The 26,376-nt window shown below is 45.7% G+C and overlaps 1 protein-coding gene across 2 annotated transcripts in view; it reads left to right on the forward strand.

Annotated features, from left to right (window-relative positions):
• The window catches only part of ANKFY1 (ankyrin repeat and FYVE domain containing 1), a 76,835-nt gene that overhangs the window by 44,222 nt on the left and 6,237 nt on the right, over positions 1 to 26,376 (forward strand). For both annotated transcript variants that reach the window (XM_082678363.1, XM_082678364.1), the window contains 16 exons: positions 747 to 951; positions 2,217 to 2,285; positions 2,509 to 2,708; positions 7,607 to 7,704; positions 10,809 to 11,040; positions 11,996 to 12,094; positions 12,335 to 12,488; positions 13,233 to 13,401; positions 14,213 to 14,331; positions 15,139 to 15,295; positions 16,431 to 16,631; positions 18,191 to 18,367; positions 23,053 to 23,200; positions 23,664 to 23,754; positions 24,058 to 24,182; positions 25,659 to 25,805. In XM_082678363.1, coding sequence (XP_082534489.1) covers positions 747 to 951; positions 2,217 to 2,285; positions 2,509 to 2,708; positions 7,607 to 7,704; positions 10,809 to 11,040; positions 11,996 to 12,094; positions 12,335 to 12,488; positions 13,233 to 13,401; positions 14,213 to 14,331; positions 15,139 to 15,295; positions 16,431 to 16,631; positions 18,191 to 18,367; positions 23,053 to 23,200; positions 23,664 to 23,754; positions 24,058 to 24,182; positions 25,659 to 25,805 — 2,391 coding nt within the window. The remainder of the gene's footprint in view (positions 1 to 746; positions 952 to 2,216; positions 2,286 to 2,508; positions 2,709 to 7,606; positions 7,705 to 10,808; positions 11,041 to 11,995; positions 12,095 to 12,334; positions 12,489 to 13,232; positions 13,402 to 14,212; positions 14,332 to 15,138; positions 15,296 to 16,430; positions 16,632 to 18,190; positions 18,368 to 23,052; positions 23,201 to 23,663; positions 23,755 to 24,057; positions 24,183 to 25,658; positions 25,806 to 26,376) is intronic.

A 26,376-nucleotide genomic window follows, 5' to 3' on the forward strand; every position in this document is an offset into this window, starting at 1 on the left:
GGTGCCTGTTTTGTATAAGACAGTGGTAGATACAAAAATAAATCAGACATGGACCAATCAGGATATGGGGGGCTGTGGTGGCCTAGTCACGTCAGTGCCAGAGCTCACACTCTCCAGCAAGATGGTCCCTTGGAAGAAAGAATACAGCAGATGGGAAATATCGAAAACCAGTTGATTTTGAAATTCCATGTCTACTGAAGATTAGATGAAACTCATATTATTCAGATGAATAATACAGGAATACAGCTAACAGACTTGAGAGCTTTGCCACTCCTGAAATCCTAAGCCCCGTTCTCGATATTCAGATAGCAGAAGTATAGTTGAAGAAGATGAAATGGTATTGCAGGATATAAAGGAAAACTTCTCATAAGTGCCTTAGCAAGAGCCACTGCAAGTATAGCCGGTTAGAGGTAAGTATTGCTTAGGTATAGACTGTGGTCAAGAATGAGAGGGGGAGATAAATTGTGTTGTGGAGGAATCTCGGAACCCTTTATGAGAGTTAATGACCTTTGAAGGATAGAAGCCTGGTATGCTTAAAATTGTGAAGTGATATTGAAGCGAGGGGTCAGGACAGATGACAAGAGGTCATCAGAAGTTGAATTTGAGTATGTAAGTCCATGATCTCAATGATGAAATCTTCTTTGTCTACAGTTACTGACTGGTACCTTTTTGTGGAAGCATTGGTCAGAAAAGCTTGCCCTGAGTGTTGTCATATGTGACCATTTCTTCTGTTGTTTCTTTTCAAGGAGATCTCTTTGCTGCCACTTTCCTCATTAAGAATGGGGCCCTTGTCAATGCTGCTACGTTGGGTGTCCAGGAGACACCGTTGCACCTTGTAGCATCGTACAGTTCAAAAAAACACTCAGCAGATGTGATGTCCGAGATGGCACAGATTGCAGAGGCCCTCCTGCAGGCTGGCGCCAACCCCAACATGCAGGACAGCAAGGGCAGGTAAGTCGGGGAGCAGATCACCTGCTCTGAGCACAGTTCCCACAATGTTATTTTATTGTGGCACATAACTGGCAGGCGGGGACTTCATGTTTTTTAGTTCAGCATTATTCTCTCTGAATTTTATGGAAGTTACAAACATTGATTCGTTTTGCAAATGAGAGAGACGACTAAGGCCAGAGGCATTTGGGGAAACCATTTCCATCCTGGGTAACTGAGGTCCTTGGATCTTTAAGCAGTTTCTGTCATCTCCACAAAACTCCATTTCCACCTTTTTGTAAGTACCTCTGCTTCAGACAGCTCTGTCCACACAGCTTGCCATCTTCCACAGCATACTGATAGTAGTTGTCATGTTCCTTTTGCCCCTTCCCAGAAATATTTGGTTGAGGATTCCTTGTGGTTTAGAATCTGAGAACGGGCTGCTTATCTCTGGGACAGCAGTGTGTGAGGCATTGAAGGGAGTTAAGCCACCTGAATCACCAACACTAGGGGGACCCACTTCTTACCATAGCAGCTCAGTATTTTATACCTTTAAAAAACCCTGTCAAAAAATAACTGTGAGGTCGTCAGAATAGGAAAATAGATTTGTGTGATGAGTAAGGTACTTAAATAAGGCGGATCTCCATGAACTCAGTATAATGTCATAATTACCTTATTTCCCAAAATAATTGCATTCCTTTTTTTCTTGTGATTTCTTAATCTTTTTCCCCCAAGTGTAATAAATTCTGGCATTCTGTACCTCTGAGATAGATACCAGCCTGGGAGTCCCTGTGCTCTGTGGTGGCCATCTTCCTCAGGGCACATGAGGGCTAAATAAAAGCAGTGAAGAGTGGTTAATCAATTCCTATCGATGCCACTCATAATGTGTTTGAGTATAACAGAGAATTATGGGAAGAAAAAGTTTCTTTTCAGAATTGTGGAGGATATGTAGGGGAAAGTAGGCATACCTATGGCAGAAACTACTGTTTTATTTGTTTTAAAAACAGTACATATACATTCAATGAGGGTCAGTATTTAATTGAAGAGTATTTTATATCTCTTCCTTTTATTGATTCTTGTTCTTTTGGCTACTTGAATAAATTGTAACATATAATCAAATCCATTTTCATCCTTTGATACTTGGTCATGGTTTTGGAAAACTGTTTGTCAGGATAGAAAAAGAAACTCTGGCAGAAATGGGGAATTTCTTGTGGATTCTAGTTGCCTCCTGCTGTGAGTAGTCCTGAACTGGGCCTGTCCTGAATTGACACCTCTTCTTCATCCTGTAGGTCTCCCTTACACTTGTCCATCATGGCCAGGAATGAATACGTGTTCAACCAGTTGCTGCAGTGTAAACAGTACGTAGGGAGACATGGAGAAATGAAAAAGCAGTTGTGAGGGTGGGATTGTGAGTGAAAAATGATTCTCTTAAAATGTCTTTTAGCATTATCCATTTTAATAAGTAAAAGTAAAATAAAAAATTGTCATTCATAAAGTACAAAGAGAAAGAATGAGGCTGTTGACAGTACAGAGTGTCAGAAGACGATTATACTTGCTATTCACATTGCTTCCTCATTCCAGATTAGATTTAGAGCTGAAAGACCATGAGGGCAGCACAGCTCTGTGGCTTGCCGTGCAGTACATCACTGTGTCTTCCGACCAGTCCGTAAATCCCTTTGAAGACCTCCCTGTGGTAAATGGGACCTCATTTGATGAAAATAGCTTTGCAGCCAGACTCATTCAGCGTGGCAGCAACACCAATGCACCTGATGCAATAACAGGTAAAACACAGGCCCCTAAGAGCTGATGCTCAAGTCTGGAGACCCCATGAAATATTGTCAGTGTTTTTACCAAAAATTTAAAAACCGAACGGCATGCTATTATGAGAATTATTTTGTACGTAATTTTAACCATAGTAAAAAGCCTGATCTTGTGCTTCCAAAAATCTAGCCAGACTCGATAAATCCGTTAAGCTGAAACACTTCTATTTATTTAATGCAGTGAATTTCAGTCTTTTTGGACTCAGAACTCTTTTCACCCTCTTAAAAATTATATCCCAAAGAGCTTTTGTTTAAGTGGATATCTTTGGTATTTACCATGTTAGAAATTAAAACTGAGAAATTTTTAAAAGATGTATTAATAATAATAACGACAAACAATTTTATGTTGACATATAACATTTTTTATGAAGAATAACTTTCAGAAAAAAATTCAGTTGGAAGAGTGACTGGTTTCTAGTATCTGCATCTGTGTTCAGTCTTTTGAGATACGTTGTTTTGGTTAAAGAAAATACCCTCACACAGTGATGTAGTTGGAAAACGAGGCATATTTTAAGAGGCTTTTCAGATAATTGTGGATATATGTCTTTGATACTACAGCGAGAAGAATTTATCAAGGGATAATTTTTTTAAGGTTAGTTGCAATATGGAATCTGAAACTATATCAGTGAACTTTTTGTACTCTGTTATATAAAATCCATGGTCTGTGTGTGCTTTGAATGGATTTCTTCATGTGTGATTTTGTAACATCATGCCTTAGTCATTTGGAAAATCTTGTTTCACTGAGTTATGCAGATCTTCAAAATGTTCATTTATTTTAGAATCACATTTATTAATATCACCACTGATCTCATTGGAAAAGTCTTTCAGTATTGAGAAGCTGTTAAACTTACAGTTGCAGACAAAAGTTTTCCAAAATTCTAATTTCACTTGGAAGATCAAATTTTGTCATTTGGTGGAAGTATTGCCAGTTGTTTTTCTTACAGAGACAGGCTTACTTTTTAAGAAATTGTCTGTCAAATACTCAGGTTTGAATAACCATAGTTTGTTAATCAGTCATTCTTTCAAGTAAAAATGGTGTTCCATGAAAAAACTGTTAGTTCAGCTTGCAGTGAAACAGTGACACAAGTGCTTTCCTTTGAGACAACTTGTGTAATTTGTTACACAACAGATGTAACATACTTTATATACTTTATGCATACTTCTTATTTTGTCACACAGAATTTTAAAGACATGTACTCAATGTTGAGATTTATTAAAGTTAGTAATTTTTACTGCTTTATCAAGGGCCACCGTAAGTGAAACTGGTTATGTTTCTGACCGAGTGCATGGCAGTGAGGAGTACAGTGATTACCACTAGTACATTTTGGGGCCCCTGCCTTGATTTGTGTTAAGGCTCCCCAGTTTGATCCACCATTGCTTTTGTGCCCTCAGTGCAAATGTCAGCACAGGGGGAAAAAGCAGATAACATCAAGTATTATTATTATGAAAATAGTTTTGACCTCCTGGACCCCCTGAAAGACTCTGAGGAACCCCTACGAATCCAAAGACCATACACTGAGAACCACTGTTTTAATGTGAATATGTCCTTGATCTGACTAAATAAAACATGGAGATATTTTAAGGAGCGGGATTCCATGTGGTTCAGTATTGAGTCCTAGCAGTGTATAAAAGCATGGGTAAGTGCCACTAATGAGGGGAACTGGCCAAAAAAAAAGGATATTAAATATCCCTTCCCCTAAAAGAAGTTACTAATTAAATAAAGGTCAAATGAAATCACCCTTTGGGTGACATAAAAGCTAAAGGCAGCAGTACTACAGGATGGGGAGTACAGGCAGAACTGTGTTTTAGACTAAAGATTCTCTGGAAATGAGATAGTTACTAAATAGCTTTTAATTTATAAATGTTTGTTGGTTATTGACCATACTTCCACTGATTTCTGATTTAACTGCATTGTAGAAGAGTGTGACATATAAGAGATCGGTTCTTTGGTGCTTCGGACTTGAATGTTAGACTCTTAGAGATAGTTTTTATGAAAGTCTGACATGTACTTGAAAAGAATTGCATTCTTTAATTGTAGGATGCATGTAGCATTCTCTGTTTATGTCCATTAAATCAAGCTTGTTCATTGTGCTGTTCAGATCTTACTCATTAGCTTACTAACTTTTGGACTCCTTGATCTGTCCGTTTCTGGGAGGTATATTAGAAATGGTCACTGTGATTATGGATTTGTCCATTTTTCTTGCTAGTTCTGTCAGTTTTACATTATATACTTTGAGTTTTCATAGACATATCAGTAATGTTTTAGCAGTTGCAGGTTATCTTTGTTCTGTAGGGAGGTATATGATTTAGTTATTGTGTACACTGGCATGACTACAGAAGTGAAAGTGGGACTCTTATTAGGAGTCTCAATTAGAAAGACTCTCAACTAGGCATGGAATCACTTTCTCTGAGGGAAAAGATAAAAATGGCATGGAAACAAAGCAGTCCTTTGTCCCGTTGCTTTTCCTTGGTTTTAGTCCTGGTATTTAATTTATTTTGAGTTTTCAAATAGCATAGCTGTAGAACGTGAGACTTGTGTTTATCCAAAAAGGAAATGGATTTTAATAGAGAAAACACTGTTCTGGGACTAAAACCATTTCAAGAGGAAAAGAAGAAAAAAAAATTTTTTTTTATTGAGTATAATTGCTTTACAATGTTGTTTTAGTTTCTGCTGTACAAGGAAGTGAATCAGCTCTATGTATACCTATGTCCCCTCCCTCTTGGACCTCCCTCCAACCCCCACCCCCATCCCACCCATCTAGGTCGTCAGAGAGCACCAGGCGGAGCTTCCTGTGCTTTATAGCATGTTCCTGCTAACTATCTGTTTTATGCATCGTAGTGTGTATATGTCAATCCTAATCTCCCAATTCGTCCCACCCTCCCCTTCCCACTCTGTGTCCACATGTCCGTTCTCTACGTCTGCGTCTCTATTCCTGCCCTGCAGATAGGTTCATCTGTACCATTTTGCTAGATTCCACATATATGTGTTAATATACGATGTTTGCTTTTCTCTTTCTGGCTTACTTCACTCTGTATGACAGACTCTAGGTCCATCCACATCTCTATAAAAGACCCAATTTCATTCCTTTTTATGGCCAAGTAATATTCCATTGTGTCTATGTACCACATCTTCTTTATCCATTCATCTGTTGTTGGACATTTAGGTTGTTTCCATGTCCTGGCTATTGTAAATAGTGCTGCAGTGAACATTGGGATACATGTGTCCTTTTGAATTATAGTTTTTCTCAGGGTATATGCCCAGTAGTGGGGTTGCTGGGTTATATGGTTAGTTCTATTTTTAGTTTTTTAAGGAACCTCCATACTGTTCTCCACAGTGGCTGTCAGTTTACATTCCCACAAACAGTGCAAAAGGGTTCCCTTTTCTCCACACCCTCTCCAGCATTTATTGTTTGTAGATTTTTTGATGATGGCCATTCTGTTAGGTGTGAGGTGATACCTCATTGTAGTTTTGATTTGCATTTCTCTAATAATTAGTGATGTTGAGCATCTTTTCATGTGCCTCTTGGCCATCTGTATGTCTTCTTTGGTGAAATGTCTATTTAGGTCTTCTGCTCATTTTAATTGGGTTGTTTGTTTTTTTGATATTGAGCTCCATGAGCTGTTTGTATGTTTCGGAGATTAATCCTTTGTCTGTTGCTTCCTTTGCAAATATTTTCTCCCATTCTGAGGGTTGTATTTTCATCTGGTTTATGGTTTCCTTTGCTATGCAAAAGCTTTTAAGTTTAATTAGGTCCCATTTGTTTATTTTTGTTTTTATTTTCATTACTCTAGGATGTGGGTCAAAAAAGATCTTGCTGTGGTTTATGTCAAAGAGAGTTTTTCCTATTGTTTTTTTCTTTCTAAGATTTTTATTTAGAAGAGTGATAGTGTGAAGTAAAACATTTCTAAGCCAAGAACAAACATATTTAAGGCCATAGGAGTAAAACTAAAGTATTTAAGGAGCATTTTCTGGTAGAACTTCGGCTCACAGTGTCTCCAAAATGGTCATCTACCCCAGAGGTTCTTAGAGATGACTTCCCAAGCCTCACCCCCCAAGGGACGTTTGGTAACGTCTGTAGACAGTCTTGATTGTCACAATAAGGTTGAAGGTCGTGGTGCAGTGGTTAAGAATCCACTTGCCAATGCAGGGGACACGGGTTCGAGCCCTGGTCTGGGAAGATCCCACATGCTGCAGAGCAACTAAGCCCGTGTGCCACAACTACTGAGCCCAAGTGCTGCAACTACTGAATCCCACGTGCCTAGAGCCCGTGCTCCGCAACAAGAGAAGCCACCACAATGAGAGGCCCGTGCACCGCAACGAAGAGTAGACCCCGCTCACCACAACTAGAGAAAACCCATGCGCAGCGACGAAGACCCAACACAGCCAAAAATAAATTAATTAATTAATAAAAAAAAATAAGGTTGAGAGTGTTACTGGCATCTGTTGGGCAGAAGCCAGGGATACTGCTAAATATCGCACTGTGTACAGGTCAGACTCCTCCTCACAGCAAAGAATTATTTGGCCCAAAATGTCAGTAGCACTGCTGTTGAGAAATTATGTTCTAACCAACCCTGGTAAGGAGACATAGCTTCCCCCTGGTCCTAGGAGGTGGCTAGTGGGAAATCCAGGGAGGAATGAATGTCTTTTGACTTCCAGACCAAGTGTTTTCTCCCCACACAGGCTCATTTGAGTCTCTGTGTCCACACACAGGGTGCCTGTGTAGACTTAAATTTCACCTACGTCTAGTGTGGGCTTGTAAGTTGTGAAAGGTGGTAGGGAAGGGCAGGGTGTGGTGCAGTGTGGAACTTGACCTCATTTTTATGCAAATGGAAGAATGAACATGTGCATTTTCTCCTAGGAAATTGCTTACTACAGCGGGCAGCTGAAGCAGGAAATGAGGCAGCAGCTCTTTTCCTGGCAACCAGTGGTGCCCACGTCAACCACAGAAACAAGTGGGTAAGTGTGACAGGGCAGCCAGGTGAAGCGGCTTTGGTCTGTGGAAGAAATGACAGTGGTGGATGGGTAGGAAAAAACAGAATAGATTCTCTTCAATTTTTGTCAAAAAAAAAAAAATACATGGACACTGTTAAAAAACCAGAGTCTAGTCGATGCTTTTATCCTCAAATATTGGTTGATCGATTCATTCAGCAGCCACTTCTTAAGCATTTGTGGTATGTCAGGTCCTAAACAATACACTGTGGACTTCATGGTCTACTAGAGATTAGCAAACATGGACACAACAACCTACCATATTAGCATCTTAATTTTTTGTAACATTTTACATTTGCTAAAGTTTTCCTGTGTGAATGTTTATTTAGTCTGTATCTCAAGCTAAGGCAGATGGTGCAGTGTTAAAGGGGGGCCTTTCGGGTTGCACATTCCTGGATTTACTAGGTTTCCCATTTCCCATCCTGCTGTATGTGGTCTTAGGTAAGTTGCTTAACGTTTCTGAGCTTCAGTTCTCATCGGTAAAGTGGGGTTAATATTGATTTCATAAGGTGTGGTTAAGATAAAAATAAATGATAAATTTAAGTGCTTATTAGCATAACATCTGGGACATTAGAAACTAAATAATAGTTATTTTTACTTTATAATTTTCAGACAGGGAGGATGTGTTTATCTTTAAGATCACATTTATTCTACAGCTACTTTGTGCAAGGAGCTTTAAGGTTATTATCCCTTTCAGTTCTCACAGTGGATCTAGAAGCAGCATGTGTTGAAGAGACATTATCAACATCTGTAAATCCCTCATTTCAGGGTAAAGAACCTTGAGGTTCTGAGAGGTTAAGTGACTCGTAAATAACGGAGCCAGTATTAAGACTCAGGCACTACAACATACAGTTGCATTTTCTCTCAGCAGCGCTGGGCAGAGCAGTAAACAGTAAGCTTGGTGTATGAGACAAATCAATGTGTCGTGGAAGCACAGAGGGGAGGGCAGCGCCATTTTTTCCCACCATTAAATCTACTAATCTGTCTGCGCCTAAACCTGCACCCGGCCTGCTCTCCAGCTAGAATGATGGCATGGCCCTGTATGCACCAGCGGCTGGTTTCTTGGCTTTGCTCCTGCCATTATGTGTGTCTGCCTCTGTCTGTCTCTCTCCTGTATCATCACTGTTGCCCACTGTTCATTTCTAATAGCATACAGACATGCTCTACTGTCTCTCAACTTAAAAGAAAATTCTCCCTTGAGCCCACGTTGTCTACCAACTCTTCCTTCTCTGATACCCTTCAGAGCAAAACTGGGTGAAACCTTAAGATGTAGAGGCACAGAGGAGACTCGACTTGAAAGCAAGTGAGAATGACACTGGAGACAGGTCTGGAATGCTGGTTTAAGGTCTTTGGACTTTATCCTGTGGGAAGAGAAAATCCACAGAAGTAGGCAAGCAGTATGATCATTTTCGGCTTGAGAAAGCTTCCTGGGATAGCTGGTGGGGTGGATGTACCATTGAGATCCAGGCTGGAGCCAGATGGGAATCATCTAGACAAGCAATGGCTTGTCCTGACCTCTGATACTAGATTTGGACCCAATGGGAGGGGTTTCAGAGGAATTGCAGAATGATAGTCCATAGGACCTACCTCTGTGGCTCTCAGAAGCAAGGGCTGGAGAGGTGTTAAGACGGTTGTGTTGGATCCAAGAAGAGAAGCAGGGGACTGGCCAGGGGGAAGAACTGCTGTGGGGAGAGTGAATTCCATTTTGTGATTGTTGAACTCCTTTTTAAACATTCAGGCAGGGATATCCTGCAGGCAGTGGGAAAATTAGATATACAGACAAGGCTGGAGATCCTGGTTTGAGAGTCCCCTGCTTGTATTCCCTGGTAGAAGTCATGGGCGTAGATAAGCGTACCTAGGGAGGCTGTGTGGGGGGAAGGGCTGGAGCAGAAGACAGCCTGAGGAGGAGGCTGTAGGGAGAGGGTGGGGTGGGAAGGGGTCCACGGGGGAAAGAAGTGAAAGAGCCAAATCCTTATCACCCGGTGAGATCACAGTGGCAGGACCCACAGGGGATCCCACACCGGGGAAGGTGATGAGGCGGCAATAAAAACACGTTAGCTAGAAATGAGGAAATACAAAACCCGCTCAAAGCATTCAAAGTGGTTCCCTCTGGGAAAGGAGAATTTTTTTTAGGGAAAACAAGGTGAAACCTTGCTGTTTTTCACAGCAGGCCTTGAAGATGAAGTTCTTGGACTCTAAACAGTGAGGATGTGTAGCTTCGGTAGGAGCCGGTGCAGAGCAGTGTGTTCAGTTTGTTTGGGTGAAAAGATCCAGTGTGTGTGTCTGCGTGTGTGTGTGTGTGTGTACAGGTGTACACATGTATGTATTCACACATATATACACGTGTATATGTCTTTGTGTGAATATTCCGTCACTGGAGAGAAACATGAAACTGGTAATAATGGTTCCTTCAGGGGAGGATAATTGGGTAGGTGGGGGGGAAGGCACGAGGGGAAACTTCTTTTCAGTGTATACTCTTGCACCTTTTGAATATTGAATCAGGTACCTCTAATACCAATTAAAAATTTTTTAATTTTAAAAAGTGGGGGAAAGAGGTGTTTCTTGATCAGAATTCAAGATGAGGTTGGTACAAGCTGGTGAAAGAATCAGGGCATCAGTGTGCTGGAGGGGGTTAAAAAAGCTGTGACGGTCGACTGACAGCACCGCTTATCTGTGGGGCTGTGGATGTGAGGCTTTTCTGATTTCTACAGTGTTTATTTTAGTGACGCTCGGAGGTCGTCTGTTTAATAATAATAATAATGTATTATTTTTATAATTAGCAACATAATTCTAAAAGCTGAGTGAAGGGTGGAAATGCAGAAGATGAGGACCCAGGGTGTTCGGAGGGTGCTTGGGAGGACATTGGAGGAACTAAGGATGGTGGCACAGGAGAAAGGGAAGGAGAGGAGACCTGAGGAGTGGGACAGACCTCATGGAGCTGGTGACAGGATGAGCCAGGGGCTGTGCCTGGCACTGGGGACTGAGTTGCAGCACGTAGGCTGTCTTTGTCCCTTTGTGAAGGGGCCTCCTAGGCTGAAGTGCTCTGACTGGGACTATTCATTTCTGTTCAGGGAGAAACCCCGTTGCACACGGCCTGTCGGCATGGCCTGGCCAACCTCACTGCAGAGCTTCTGCAGCAGGGAGCCAACCCAAACCTACAGACGGAGGAGGCCCTGCCTTCACCAAAGCAGCCTGCATCCTTGCCCAGCTCAGCGGACAGCAGCGTCTACCTGCAGACACCACTGCACATGGCGATTGCCTATAATCATCCAGATGTGGTGTCTGTCATCCTGGAGCAAAAAGGTAGGTAGTTAGGGATTACTGCCCATCACCGTGACCTTTGCACAGTGGTTTTGAGTAGTTAATGACAGAGTTGATGTTTCTTCTATTGGTGAGTTTTCTTACCCCAAAAATCCTTTGCGGTCAAACCAGATAAGCATATATTCTGGCTCCGGCTACTGTTTTTCTCTGTGTACGTTTTCAGGATGGGGCCTGCTCACTTCACCCGCGGGGTTAAGGTTTAGAGTCTCTGGCTGCTCCTCTGGTGTTTCGGGGTGTGGCCCCAGGCCACTTCGGGGCGGGTCAAGCAGAGTTCTGCCTTGGCGTGAGCACTGTCTCTGGAAACTCTGCCGCCGCCGGTCTTCCACGAGCCGGTCAGCTCTCTCGCCCACCTCTGAGCCTCCCTGGCAGGTGAACCATGAGAGAGGAGCCAGAAAGAGGGGCCGAGGGAAGCCCCTGCCACAAGGGAGGCCCGTTTCCCTCAGAAAGTCATCTTCCAATTTTTCTCTTTCCTGCCTTGAAATTTGTTTTACTCTTTCCTGCATCCTTGTTAAGGCCGGCATCTTTTAGCACTGAGCTCATGGAAGGAAGTGGGGTGTTAGATAGGCCGTGCCTTTTTCTTAGCCCACACAGGAGGTATACGATGGTAGGACTTATGTGTTAGGGAAATGTCACCAGGGCATTGTTTTGATCCTCTTTTCAGTAATCAAGTAATTAAGGTGTGTTTCCATAGTGGACTCTGTTTTCCTTTTGTGAAGATTCAGTATTTTAACCTTTAAAACCATTCATTTTTCCTCATAAACTTTGCTCCAAAATATCAAATGTCTTGGCTTCCACTTCCCACAACAAGATTTATCAGTTCTCTGTATAGAAATGATCAGTCAGTCAGTTTGAAATTGAGCTGGTAGTCTCTTGAATACTTTAGATGGGATCCATGGGATGGTGAAATCAAGTGTTCTTTTTCTTTTAAAAAATATAGCTAATGCTCTTCATGCCACCAACAACCTGCAAATTATTCCAGACTTCAGCCTCAAGGATTCCCGAGACCAGACTGTGCTGGGCCTGGCATTATGGACTGGTAAGGTGGTGCCAGGGCCTGCAGACAGACATACGCCAGACAGTGGGCGCTAGGGGAAGGGAGGTGGAAGGGTCGGAGCTAATCATTTGTCGTAGGACAGCCTTTCTGTTTGGGTTCAGCCCGTAATATCCAGTGGAGAACTGCTGGCTTTGCAAAGTTGAGAGGGTGTTTGTTGTAGTAAGAGGTTGATGAAGTGGGAGAAGCTGAGCCCACGTTAATCGGGGCTTGTCTCTTTCCCAGGCATGCACACGATCGCAGCCCAGCTGCTGGGCTCCGGGGCTTGCATCAACGACACCATGTCCGACGGGCAGACCTTGCTGCACATGGCCATGCAGCGGCAGGACAGCAAGAGCGCGCTCTTTCTCCTGGAGCACCAGGCGGACATAAACGTCAGGTGGGCTGGAACAGCACTCCGCCACAGCACCAGGCCACGTTTAGTTGGGACGGTTCATAGCCTTGCTTGTAGAAAAGAGTTTTGTTCCCTGTTAAAGGGAGAGAAACAATGACTCTGAAAAAGTACCAATGCAGTGTTGTAATTAAATGTAATCATAGACTCAGAAGGAGAATTGTGTGCTTTGCTCTTATTTGAACCTTTCGAGACCAGGGCACAATATTGCACAAATCTCATTAAAAAGGACAGTCCAAAATCAATTGTTTAAAAGTAGGAATTTTCAGTTATAATGAAGAACATTCCAACAGATGAGCTATCAAAAGGCTTGAGGGGCGAAAATACACAGTTAAATTTTTATTATTTTTGCTTTTTCAAAGGAATTTATCTCCAATGTCGCCTGACCCAGAATGACTGAGTGGGTGAAAGTGTTTTGTCAAGTGGGTAGTTGGGGTGACATTCTATTCAGATGCTGTTGAAAGCAGCTGTATGCCTGTAAGATTTCAGCATGCTGGCATGTTTGGCAGTTATCTTCTCTGTGCAATAGGATAGCCTGGCTGTATTTTTTAAAAAGACAGGAGGGACAGATGCTATTGACAGGTTAACTTTCTCTGAAAGAATATTAGTGAATGTGGGTGAAGTGTGTTTAAGGGATACAGTGGACTCTGGCCTCTAGGATGCCCAGAAGGGCACGCTTTAACCATTTGGCCCCAGATACAAACATTGGTTTTGGTGTCCATGTCCCAGCAGGACTCAGGATGGGGAGACAGCTCTTCAGCTGGCCATCAGAAATCAGCTTCCCCTTGTCGTGGATGCCATATGCACCCGAGGAGCTGACATGTCTGTGCCAGATGAGAAGGGGAACCCCCCACTGTGGCTTGCGCTGGCAGATAATCTGGAGGACATCGCATCCACTCTGGTGAGACAAGCTCAACTTCAGCTCCGTTTACACATGGGGATATTTTGTGTCAGAGATGGATTTGGGGCCTCCGTAGCAATCATAAGGAGCATGAGATCTACCAAGTAACAGATTGGGTCAAGGACAAGCAGTCAAAGGTCATGTTAAAGAAGCTTGCGGGTTCAACGTAGCCTTGGCCAACACCTTTTCGTAGGGTGTCTTTATCAAGAAAACTACCAAGAAGCAAGAGAGCTGAGGCATTTCCTCAGGCGTCTGCTCCGGTGGTGGCTTAACTGGCTGTGGGATGTCCTCACTGTTACCACAGTGATAAGTTCTCAAATCTCAGGTTTGTCCCCCTTATTCAGAAGACAGGCTCCAAAAGTGGAGGTAGCCCCAGAAGCTCACTTAGTTTTCTGAAGGGCCTGAAATGTGACATAGAGGCATTTTAAACCTGGGGGTTTACCCAACCGTTCTTGAGATTACCTGCTGTTTACAGGTGTGTGTTACCGGGGGGCTCGTGTGTGTGTGCAGGCATTTGTGTGTGTTTTCTGTCCCTTCTAGGACACAGCTCTAGAGGGCACTAATCAAACATATCTTCCTTCTATTTCTCAAACCCCTCCCGCAGGACCTAGTGCAAAAACTTGCACCGAGCAGATTTTAATCAGTGTTTGTAAAACTAATGAATGGTACAGATTAAACTAAATCTCAGTTAACTATCTACTGTGTCTCGCCTGAAAACTGGGTCTAATGATGTGCGTAGGGCTCACAGATGGTAATAAACGTGTTTACCTTTGCTTGGCAGTGCTTGTGAGTGACCTGTGTTTTCCTGCAGGTCAGACATGGCTGTGACGCCACGTGCTGGGGCCCAGGACCTAGTGGGTGCCTTCAGACCCTGCTGCACAGAGCCATTGATGGAAACGACGAGTCTACCGCCTGCTTTCTTATTCGCAGGTCTGAGAGGCCTGAGTATCCCTCCAGATCTTATTCAGCGTATCGCAAACTGGCCCTTTTCTCATTTACTCCAACTATAGTCTTGACCTGCCTGTAGCTAGCTTGACCTTTGTAATGAAGGCTAGAGAGGGTCATTGTTCTGTCAGATCAAGTCAGTCAGGGAGAGGGGCTTATGTGCCCAGATCAAAGAATCTAAAAGCTAAGCCAGCTTCCTGCTTTGGGAGCCATATAGGTCCCTGTAGTCACATCAGACCAGTTCACACAGTGAGACCGGGAGGCTGGGGTGGAGGAGACCGAGTGGCCTCTGCAGGACTCCACCAAGGTGCCTGAGTCATGCCAGCCTCCACGGCCTCAGAGTACAGGAGGTGTGGGAGCTGAGGTTATTCAGGAAAGCTTTAGAGCAGTAATTCTCAAACTTTAAATGCATGCAGGTCCCCTGGGGGAGTTTTTAAGCGTTCTGATACCCAGGTTGCCCCCAGGGGCAATTGCCAAAGAATCTAGGGAAGCAAGGGAATTCCCTAGCAGTCCAGTGGTTAGGACTCTGCGCTTCCAGTGCAGGGGCCCGGGTTCCATCCCTTGTCGGGGAACTAAGATCCTGCAAGACGCGTGGCGTGGCCAAAAATAAAAGAAAAAAAATCTGTGGGAGCAGGACACACACACCCGTATTTGAGGCCAAGAAGCAAGGACTGCAGTCCCTGGTGGTGGCAGCCTTTCTGTTGGGTTGGATGAGGCTGCTGCTTTACACCTGTTAGCATGCCTTCAGGCTCGGTGGAAGCATGCGTTCCTTTTACTTCCCCTTCCTTTCAGTGGCTGCGATGTGAATAGTCCCAGACAACCTGGTGCTAATGGAGAAGGAGAGGAAGAGGCCAGAGATGGGCAGACCCCCTTGCATCTGGCAGCCTCCTGGGGGCTGGAAGAGACGATACAGTGTCTTCTGGAGTTTGGTGCCAATGTAAATGCACAGGTAAGGAGAGTATCTCTTTTCCAGGAAGATGGATGGTAACCCCAGAATCAGGGAAATCACCTCTTATGGCCAGGGACCTTGCAGAGTCTCTGGTCTCGGGCCTCTGCTTTTCCATGAATGGGCCTAAGGGACGGACACACGAAGTGACTGTCTCTTGGGTCATGTAGCCTGTCTAGTAGTTTTAATGATTTCAGGTTAAGACTTTTCGTCTCTTTGCCTTTGTCCTTTCTACAAAGTGAGGAAGGTTCGTTCAATCAACTTTTCTTTGCCTCCTGTCCACATTTTTTACAGATTTCCATTGAGAATTTGTTCCTATCCCAAGCTGAGTACTGTGTTTAGGAAAATGTTCCAGTAGCTCAATAGGGCATCCCTGAGTTACGTTCCTTGATGCTTTTCAACGTTCTAGCCTGTAAAGATTTGTGTAGCGGACTTCCCTGGCTGTCCAGTGGTTAAGGTTCTTCTAATACAGGGGACGGGTTCGATCCCTGGTTGGGGAACTAAGATCCCATGTGCCGCACTGTGCGGCCAAAAACAGAAAAGATTTATCTGGCCCTGCAGCCAGATAAGTAGTGGTTTAACTTAGAGGTGAGGGTGACTGCAGCTTTTTTTTTTTTTATATAAATTTATTTATTTTATTTATAAAATAGTTGTGGCGAGCGGGGGCTACTCTTCGTTGCAGTGCGCGGGCTTCTCGTGGTGGCTTCTCTTGTTGTGGAGCACGGGCTCTAGGTGCGTGGGCTTCAGTAGTTGTGGCCCGCGGGCTCTAGAGCGCAGGCTCAGTAGTTGTAGCACGCGGGCTTAGTTGCTCTGCGGCATGTGGGATCTTCCCGGACCAGGGCTCGAACCTGTGTGTCCTGCATTGGCAGGCGGATTCCCAACCACTTCACCACCAGGAAAGCCCATATCACAGCTTTTCTAAACCAAATGTGTTTGTGCCCCTGGTCACTGGAGCGTGGAGGTAACGGGGAGTGGCTGTCAGTCATCTCTGTGTTTGGCCTCTTGAAAAACTGATTTCAAATACAGAGTGGCAGTATTGATTCTCAGAACTGAATTCTGTTTACAGGTTATTCCCCTTCGTATTTTTCCTGGGTTTTATGTTTGCTTGGACATTGAAATCTGTGCCTTGTCCCCACAGGATGCAGAAGGAAGAACGCCTGTCCATGTGGCCATCAGCAACCAACACGGCGTCATCATTCAGCTGCTGATTTCCCACCCTGACATCCACCTGAATGTCCGAGACAGGCAGGGCCTGACCCCCTTTGCCTGTGCCATGACCTACAAGAACAACAAGGCAGCCGAGGCCATCCTGAAACGAGAGTCCGGGGCTGCTGAGCAGGTGAGTGACCGGCACCCAACATTCTCCATGGCGCCCCAAGCACTAAACATGTGTCACCAACTAAACAGGGCTCTTCTCGTTAAAGACATTTGTACTCCCCTTAAATTTTGGCCATTCAGATGTCCTGTCAGTGCTGGATGGAATGTGCCTGCTCTGCCCTGCATGCCAGCCACCTGCTGGTGCCATGTGTGGAAGGGAGCTGGCGGAGGCTGGGCCCAGGGACAGGAATTCTGTGTTTGTACAACTGAGGGCATTCTTTGCTTTTGCTGGGTGGTTTACTTGCCCTAGTAATGAATGTCTTAAAAGGGTTAAATTGAACTTGAGCTTTTGGTGTCATGTTGGGTTTTAGAGGAGCTGTCAGCATTCAGCTTAGCAGGCTCAGTTGTCCTTATTGTGGATGGTGAGCTGTTGACCTGCAACATCAGACTCGGCGGGAAAGGACAGAGGCAACTGATTTAAGGCGGGAGCTGGGATGGGTTTGTGAAGTCAGTTCTCAGACACTTGAATCTCCATCCAGCACTTTATTTGTCTATTTACGCCAAGATTTATGAGTAGCCATTTATGAAGGTAAATTGGAAACTTGGGACCTGAACAAAAGTACTAACACGGGTGGAGACTTTTGCTTTGTATTTCAGGCTTCCGTATATCCCTTTTCTTCAGCATTTGCCTGAGTGTGACTGATCGAGTAGGTGTTGACCTCACTCTTGCTCACATGGGGTAAAATATTCATGAATGGAGATAGTCATTTCACATTTCCTCCCCATCTAGCCTGAAACGGGTGCTGTTGATCGAAGTCCTTTGCAGATATGTTGCTGTGTGTGTGTGTGTGTGTGTGTGTGTGTGTGTGTGTGTGTGTGAGACGGAATGTGGTGTGTGTGTAGCATGTGTGTCTCCCTCACTTCCTCCTGAGCCCTCACACTGATATGGCAGCTCTGGTAGTTGTAGTGTCCTGTGTGGTTTGATGTGAGTGGGCTTCTGTCTGCTTTACATCAGTGGTGCAAAGTCTATGACATACCGTTGGCGACCTCCCCCAACATGTATTATTATCCTGTAGCTCAGTGAAAGAAGAGACTTTCTGGAAATTTCTGAAGGTTTGTTTGGCTGCTCAAGGGTCAGGCTGGCATTGCAGCTGTGGTTTTTAGAATTCTGGGTGCTTGTTTTAGCCAAAGCAGGAAACGCCCAAAGCCGCTGTCCACCATTGCCTTTCCCCATGCATCCCAGTATTCTGGTGCTTTTCTTTCCCTGTCCTTCAGGTTGTCTCCTTCTTGGCCTTCCAAGTCCACTCCTGCTTCAGGAGGATGCCGGGGCAGCTTGGGTTAGCTCCCTTTTTCTGACCACGCACATGTGGTCACACGCATAAATACGCAGTGTGGGTCTATGGTGGGTGTGGGGCGTGGGGTGTAGCGCGACATTGAGTGTTGGTTCTTGGGAGGGAGCTTCTGGAGCTGAGGGAGGACTACACCGTGGCCCTTCCAGTGGTCAGTGCAGCTCGCAGCTGCTCAGGAGGCCCTCTTGCAGGGGGAGCCCACTAATATTTTGGTTCCCACTTGTTGCCTTAGGTGGATAACAAGGGCCGGAATTTTCTTCACGTGGCAGTTCAGAACTCTGATATCGAAAGTGTGCTCTTCCTGATCAGCGTCCAGGCTAACGTGAATTCCAGAGTCCAGGATGCTTCCAAGTTGACCCCTTTGCACCTTGCTGTCCAAGCAGGCTCAGAGATTATTGTCCGCAATTTGGTAAGTGTCGCTGAAACATTATCGCATGAAACGTGTGGACAAAGCATGTTGTAGAGTGTGTGCGGACTCTCATCACAGGTGTTTGGCCAGGTATTGTGAAAGGCCAGCAGGAATTTGGGGAGGTAGCCGGTACACTGAGGAAAGCAGGTGTGTCTGTGGGCAGTGTGTCCTGAGTGCCCAGTGGGCAGACAGATGCTGGAGTGAGGCCACGAGGGAAGGCAGCGTGTGGGTGGCGGTGGCAGGGTGGGAGCATCGAGGGAAGGGAGGTCACTTCCGTTGACTGCCGGCTCTGTGTCAGGCGCTCAGCTGGTGCTTTCCAGCGAGTGCGCGCACACTCTCCCTCTCCCCACCCCTCCCTCCCCCCTCCCCCCTTCCCCCCCACTCTCTTGTTTTCATGAGTTTTAAAATCGTTTTTGGAGGTATAATGGACAAACAACATTAAGTTGGCTTCAGGTATACAACATTGATTTGGTATTTGTATATTTTGCAAAATGATCAACTCGAGTCTCGTTAACATCTGTCACCATATGTAGTTACAACAAATTTTTTTCCTGTGATGAGGATTTTTAAATTTACTCTCTTAGCAACTCTCGGATATACACCACAGTTTATTCACTGTAGTCACCATGCTGTGCATCACACCCCCGTGACTTACTTATTTTGTAACTGGAAGTTTGTGCCTTTTGACCCCCTTTACCCATTTTGCCCAGCCCTCACCCCTGCCTCTGGCAACCACTAGTCTATTCTCTGAATCTGTGAGCTTGGGGGTTTTTTGTTGTCTGTTTTGTAAACTCCACATGTGAGGTCATACGGTATTTGTCTTTCTCTTTCTGACTTATTTCACTTAGCATAATGCCCTCAAGGTCCAGCCATGTTGCTGCAAAAGATTCCATTCCTTTTTACGGCTGAATAGTGTTCATTGTATATACATAACACAGCTCTTTATCCATCCCTCCGTCACAGATACTTAGGTTGCTTCCATATCTTGGCTGCTGAAAATAATGCTGCAATTAAACATGGGTGCATGTATCTTTTTGAATTAGTGGGGGTTTATTTTGGAAAAATGCCCAGAAGTGGAATTATTAGATCGTATGGTAGATGTATGTTGAATTTTTTGAGGAACCTTCATACTTTTTTCCTTAGTGGCTACACCAGTTTACATTCCCACCAGCAATGCACGAGGCTTCCCTTTTCTCCACGTCCTTGCCAACACTTGTTACTCATAATAACCATTCTAACAGGTGTGAGGTGGTATCTCATGGGCTTTTAAAAAATGTTTGTTTATTATTTATTTATTTGTTTATTTTGGCTGCGTTGGGTCTTAGCTGCCGCATGTGGGATCTTCCTTGTGGCATGTGGGATCTTCCTTGTGGCGTGTGGGATCTTTTTTTTTTTTTTTTTTGGTTGCAGCATGTGGACTTCTTAGTTGCAGCATGCATGCGGGATCTAGTTCCCAGACCAGGGATCGAACCCGGGCCCCCCGCGTTGGGAGCTCGGAGTCTTACGCACTGGACCACCAGGGAAGTCCCTCTCATTGTGGTTTTGATTTACATTTCCCTGATGATTAGTAATGTAGAGCATCTTTTCATGTACCTGTTGGCTATCTGTATGTCTTCTGTGGAAAAATATGTATTCAGATCCTTTGCGCATTTTTAATTGGATTGTTTCTCCTTTGCTGTGCAGAAGCTTTTTAGTTTGTAGTCCCAGTTTTTTATTTTTGCTTTTGTTGCATTTGCTTTTGGTGTCAGATCTAAAAAACTATCACCAGTACTGATGTCAGGGAGCTTACTGCATCTTAATTCTCAAAACTACTCAGAGGGATGTAGGAAATGTTTTACATTTTACAAAGGAGAAAATTTAATCTCAAAGAATTTTCTTCCCTCAAGAATATCAGTGGACTTCCCCGGTGGCGCAGTGGTCAAGAATCCGCCTGCCATTGCAGGGGGACATGGGTTCGATCCCTGGTCCGGGAAGATCCCACATGCTGCGGAGCAACTAAGCCCGTGTGTCACAACTACTGAGCCTGTGCTCTAGAGCCTGCGAGCCACAACTACTGAAGCCCGCGTGCTACAGTTACTGAAGCCCACGCACCTAGAGCCCGTGCTCCGCAACAAGAGAAGCCACTGCAATGAGAAGCCCCCACTTGCCACAACTAGAGAAAGCCTACATGCAGCAATGGATGAATGAATGGATAGATAGATAGATAGATAAATAAGAAAGAAAGAAGGGAGGGAGGGAGGGAAGGAAGGAGGGAGGAAGGGAAGGAGGGAGGGAGGAAGGGAAGGAGGGAGGGAGGGAGGGAGGAAGGACGGAAGGAAGGAAGGGAGGGAGGGAGGGAGGAAGGAAGGAAGGAAGGAAAATCAACTAGTTAGGAGTATAGCTGGGAATTTGGCCATTTCTCTTTGACCCCAAAGCCTGTCTTTTCCAGGACAACTTAATGCCACCCAGGCAGGGGAAGGGTCTGAGCAAAGATGTGGAGACTGGAAAATGCATGTGGTTTTTCAAGTGGCAAAGTTTGGTTGAAATTTGAGCAGAGAGTAGAAGGAGATGTGGTTGGAGAGAGAGATAGAAGCCAGGTCATGGGGTCTCATATTTCAAACCAAGAACTGTGAGCGGCCTTCATCCTTTGAGTAGTAGAGTGTTTGAGCTGAGAGCGTGGTCCAGAGCCAAGACCAGGCCTCCACGTCACCTGGCTGGCTTACAGAGCTGCCACTTGCTGCTGCCTCCCATCGGAACTGACCGCTCGAGCACTTGCCCAGCCTTTGGTGCCCTGCCATTTTTGTTTTTGAAGAATTCTTTTTAGGAAAATCTTTATGACTTGACATGTGTTGGAGCTGAGAGAGCATCTGCCTTGGGGGTGGGGTGTGAGGGTGTGGGGGCAGTGTCAGCAGAGAAGAGGCCTAGGGGAGGCAACCACAGGGAAGGATGGACTGGACAGTGATGAGGAGGTGGGTCTGACAGATGCCGGGTGCAGACTGGATGTGGGGAGCAGTGAAGGAGGCAGACGTGAATAGGGAGTTGCGCCCCGTGTGTGTCAGTCTGCCTGCCACCCTAGGAACCTAGGTGTTTTGAGGGTCAGGGCCCCTTCCTCAAGGTCATGCCTCTGTTTTACTAAGCCTTGATCTTGCAGGTGATTGGAGTCCCTAGAAACAGCTGATCTTCCAAACAATGGCCATGTAGTCCTTTGTCTATGAATCGGTATAGCTTAATGTTGGAACCTATTCACACTGAAACAGTGCCTTTCTCCACTGAGAAAGGTTAGGGTTAGCGATGACCCTAGCACAGCACTCACGACCATGAATACCCCTCTATGGCATGTCCTATTTGGACCTATGAGTGATTTGACCAGGCACCCAGAGGTCTGGGGGGCTGGGACTTGGAAGTCAGGGTCAGAACCAGAGAAGCTTATCACTGCCTAGATTTTCCCAGAGGCAGAGTGCCTGCACACACAGACAAAGGAACCAAAGATGGCTGCAGACCTCAGGAGAGGCAAATTGGGCTTTGACTGCAAAGTAGAGGTTCTGTTCTGTTAACAGCAGCTGTCTTTGAAACTTTATTAGGAAGTGGATGATGAATGAACTTCAGATACTAAATGAATATATAAGACACTATTTAAAGGACCTTCCTGCCTTTGATTCTGTAATTCTTTGTGTTACTTTCTTTCTTTCAAAAAACTAATTTTAAAAAGTACATTTTTATTGTGGATTTATTTATATCCCTTAAAGCATGTAAGGATATAAAGCAGTTAGTAACTCCCTTTCACTCCTGACTCTTCCCTGAGTTTGGCGTGTATGCTTTTAAACACCTTCACAGTTTGTGTATGTTTGTGTGTGTATATATAGTTCTCTTATCTCTGTCTCACCAAATGGAATCACACTATCTTCCTGTCTTCTAACGTGCCTTTTTAAATTTAAATTTTATTTATTTATTATTTATTTATTTATTTATTTATGGTAAGCACGGGCCTCTCACTGTTGCGGAGCACAGGCTCCGGACAGGCTCCGGACGCGCAGGCTCAGCGGCCATGGCTCACGGGCCCAGCCGCTCCGCGGCACGTGGGATCTTCCTGGACCGGGGCACGAACCCGTGTCGCCTGCATGAGCAGGCGTACTCTCAACCACTGCGCCACCAGGGAAGCCCTATTTTTTTATTTTTATGTTTTGTTTTTTTGATAGGTAAGTAGTGGATTTATTTAGAGAGAAACACACTCCACAGACAGAGTTCGGGCCATCTCAGAAAGCAAGAGAGGCCTAACTTGCCTTTTTTTAAAACTTACTATAGCATAGATATCCTTTCATGTTAAGCCATAAATTTTTAACATCTTAGTGGCTCCCAGTGCTATTGTTTGTATGTATTATAATTTCTGTAACTAAATCTTTTCTGCAGTCTGGTTTTACTGTTACACGCAGTGGACATCCTTATATAGTGCACTGCAGTCCTGTGTAGTTTAATATACTGAAGTCTTAGAATTTCTCTGTCCTAGGGAATGGCTTTTTAAACATTTTGATAATTGCCAGTTTGCCCTTGGGATAGGTTTTGCTGGCCTGTGCCTCACCAGGAGTTTGCTCCCAGCTTTGCCAGCAGGGCAGACTCTGTGGATGCCAGGAGATAGGCAGGCTTGGTCCCTTACACAGGACCTTGGTTGGTTGTGGTAGAACGGCTGATCATGTAATCAACTTCAACAGCTTCTTGCAGGAGCCAAAGTGAATGAATTAACCAAGCACCGCCAGACCGCCCTCCATCTTGCTGCCCAGCAGGACCTGCCCACCATTTGCTCAGTCCTCTTGGAGAATGGAGTGGACTTTGCTGCTGTGGATGAGAATGGAAATAATGGTAACTTCCAGTCATTCCCCGTGTGCAGTGCTGAGTGCCTCGAGCAGTCCCTCCCTTCTAGGGTTGGAGGGGCACTGCCTCCTTGGGTCTGCTCCCCTTCCCAGAGGTTGGCTCTTACAGGGGCAGTGCTGTGACAGGAAATGCTCTGAGCCAGGCATGCACCCTGCTCCTGACCAGGGCCTGAGCAACCTCCTGATGTGAGTGGTAACTCTGGAGGCCTAAATGGCTTCTTGTGAAACCATTGAATCTCATCTTTGGATAACGGCAGAGGCAGAAAGTGAATCTTAGGTTGCATTTAGGACTCATTCTTGGGGATGGTGAAGCATGGAAAGGATGGTTCTGTGAGTGGACAGTGGCTGCTCTGGCCGAGTCCCATTTAGAGGGAGGTTTGTGAGGGTGAGGAGGAGTCGAGATTTTCTCTCTGTGCTTCTGGGCTTGCACTGTAAGAGAGTTTCCTCCTCAGCTCTTCATCTCGCTGTCATGCATGGCCGGCTCAACAACATCCGGGTCCTCCTGACAGAGTGCACTGTGGATGCTGAAGCCTTTAATCTACGGTGAGTGTGTGTGGTTCAGAGCAGAGGCCAGAGCTCCACGTCCCCTGGCCTGCCCCTCCGAGCTGGTGGTCACGGGCACCTTGTATTAGCCCCAGGGGCATGCTGCAGAACTGTCCACTAGGGCCCTTGACCAGCCTTTAGTACCCTGGAATTCTTCTTTCTGAAAATACTTTTTAGGAAAACTTCTATGATTATTGTGTCCTTTAGATTTATCCAGCATCACAGAGTTCTGAAAACCCCATTTCTCTTGTGCATGATGGCTGTGGCAGATAGATCCCTAACTTTTCCAACTTGTTTTATCAGAGGCCAGTCGCCACTGCACATTTTGGGACAATATGGCAAGGAGAACGCAGCAGCCATCTTTGATCTCTTCTTAGAGTGCATGCCTGAGTATCCTCTGGATAAACCAGATGCAGAAGGAAACACAGGTATGTAATAAGATTTTTGTCTGTCCTGTCTCACTGGTGTTCCTTGCTTCCTAGAAAAATAAGAGCCCATGCCGAAAAACAAGACACCCATGCCGTTACTTAAGGACATTCAGCCCAGTGGGCTGGGCTCTGTGAGAACCTGTCACCGATTCCTGACTTGGAATTTGGCAGTGTCTGATTTTAGGCACAAGCACATCTGAAGTGGGGCTAGTGCTCCAAAGCCATATCCACGTCCAGACAGGCCTGCCCACCTGTTTTTATTGCCCTCATCTACCTCGTATCCAGTCAACTAGATCCCTACCCAAGCTTCCAGATCCCAAGAGAGAGAGGAAATACAGCCACCACACAGGTGCTTCAGAAGGAGGAAATGTGCCACAGTGCGTATTTATGTGTTTTGAAAAAGTGGCATGTTATGTACAGATGAGGGCTGACGTCTACTTGAGGGGTTTAGTAAACAGGCCTCTGTCATGGTAGTGCTCTAGCCACCCACAATCACTGTGTTAATTTGTGTAGCTTTCATAGTGTTTTTGATGGACTTTTGCATTCGTTTTCTTGTTGAATACTCGCAACAACCTTATAAGGTAAGCAGTGCGTATAATGTGTCCCCATTTTTCAAGTAAGGAAACAAAGATGAAACCCAAATCTCTTTCTCCCTAGCCCAGGGCTCTCTGAGCTCTTTGCTGCTGCTGTATTCCCATTCATTTGCCATCATTGCCAGACAGAACCTCATGGCCTTTGGCAGCAATGCAGTCACCAAAGGGTGTCCCAGACCTTAGCATGGGACCAAGTATTTTGTCATCAGTTCTCGGCCTTGATTCATGAACATGTTTTTTAAGCCAGCAGTGGTGAGCCTGAGTTTCAGAGGAGTCAGCCCTGGGCGTGAGCTGCTGGACCCAGAGCCTACTGCCGTGAGCACCGTTGTCCAGGAGCAGGTGAACAGGCAGGCAGGTGCTTCCTGCCCCAGTAGGGAGGGCCAGCAGGGTGGCCTGGCCAGAGCCCGGGCGCCCACCAGGCCTGCTCCTGCACAGGAGAGAGGCTCCACGGGGTAGAAGAGCTTCCTGGCGCAGGTGTACCGCACTAATCTGTTGTTTTCTCCGTGTGTACACGCCTCACGAGTCTTCAGAGCTAGGCACATCGTGTGGAAAGAGCTTTGTCCCCCGCCCCCCAGTGTTTTATGCCAGAGGAAGGCAGCTGAAACAATGGTATATTTTCCCTTCAGTGTGTGACCCCTCCTCAGTGCTCTTGTGGCCAGAGCTCTGAATGGGCAGGAGTGTGTCTCTGGAGCTGGAGCTGCTCTGGACCCCCTGGCTCGTGGCTGGGTCCTTGGCTGCAAGATGCTGCAGATCCTCTGCGGAGCTGTCACGAGAGCCCCAAGGCCCTTGTGTGTCAGTGGGGACTTTGCCAACACGTGTCCTGCCAGGGTTCTGTCCTGCCCTCGGCGGTGGGAAGTAGCCCTACCTGTGGTTTTGTTTCCAGTGCTGCTCTTGGCATACATGAAAGGGAACGCCAACTTGTGCCGTGCCGTTGTCCGCTCGGGTGCTCGCCTGGGGGTGAACAACAACCAAGGGGTCAACATCTTCAACTACCAGGTTGCCACCAAGCAGCTGCTGTTTAGACTCTTAGGTGAGTGGCCCACTTTCTGCTCTTGCAGTGCAGGCACAGTGACGGTGTTGATTATCTGGATGTATTGGTGACCTTGAAATCTCATAATGACTTGCTTCACGATCTGAACCAGCAGTTTTCCAGGCACCATATGGTTTAGGCCTTTGTGAATGCCATGCAGGGCCTTTGAGCAGCAGTGGGAGGGTCACTTTTGGAAATCTGGTTTATTGGGTGTCCCGCTTTGGGGCTCCCGTCAGTTTCCCATTTCCCCAGATCCCACCAGAAACCTGACAGCTCCAGGCATTCCCCCTTCCCACGGTTCCCGACTGCGTGTCTGCACACCCTTTGTCCTTCAGCTGATGCCACTTCTCTGCGTCCTTCAGAATTGCCTTCTGGTTCAGCCCCACTGACTTCCTCCTCTGTGTTCCTTTTGTGGCGAGGAGAGCTTCACGCTTGATGAATGTCATATTGCAAGTCTTTACTTGTCCCCATTGAAGTAGCAGAAAGACTCAGAATGTCTCAAGTGCCACTGTGCTGTCATCACCCACAGTGCAGGTGGAACGGGGTTCTTAGCCCCATGGTATGTGCAGAG

Source organism: Grampus griseus (assembly GCF_964374135.1).
Source record: "Grampus griseus genome assembly, chromosome: 20".
Taxonomy (NCBI): Eukaryota; Metazoa; Chordata; class Mammalia; order Artiodactyla; family Delphinidae; genus Grampus; species Grampus griseus.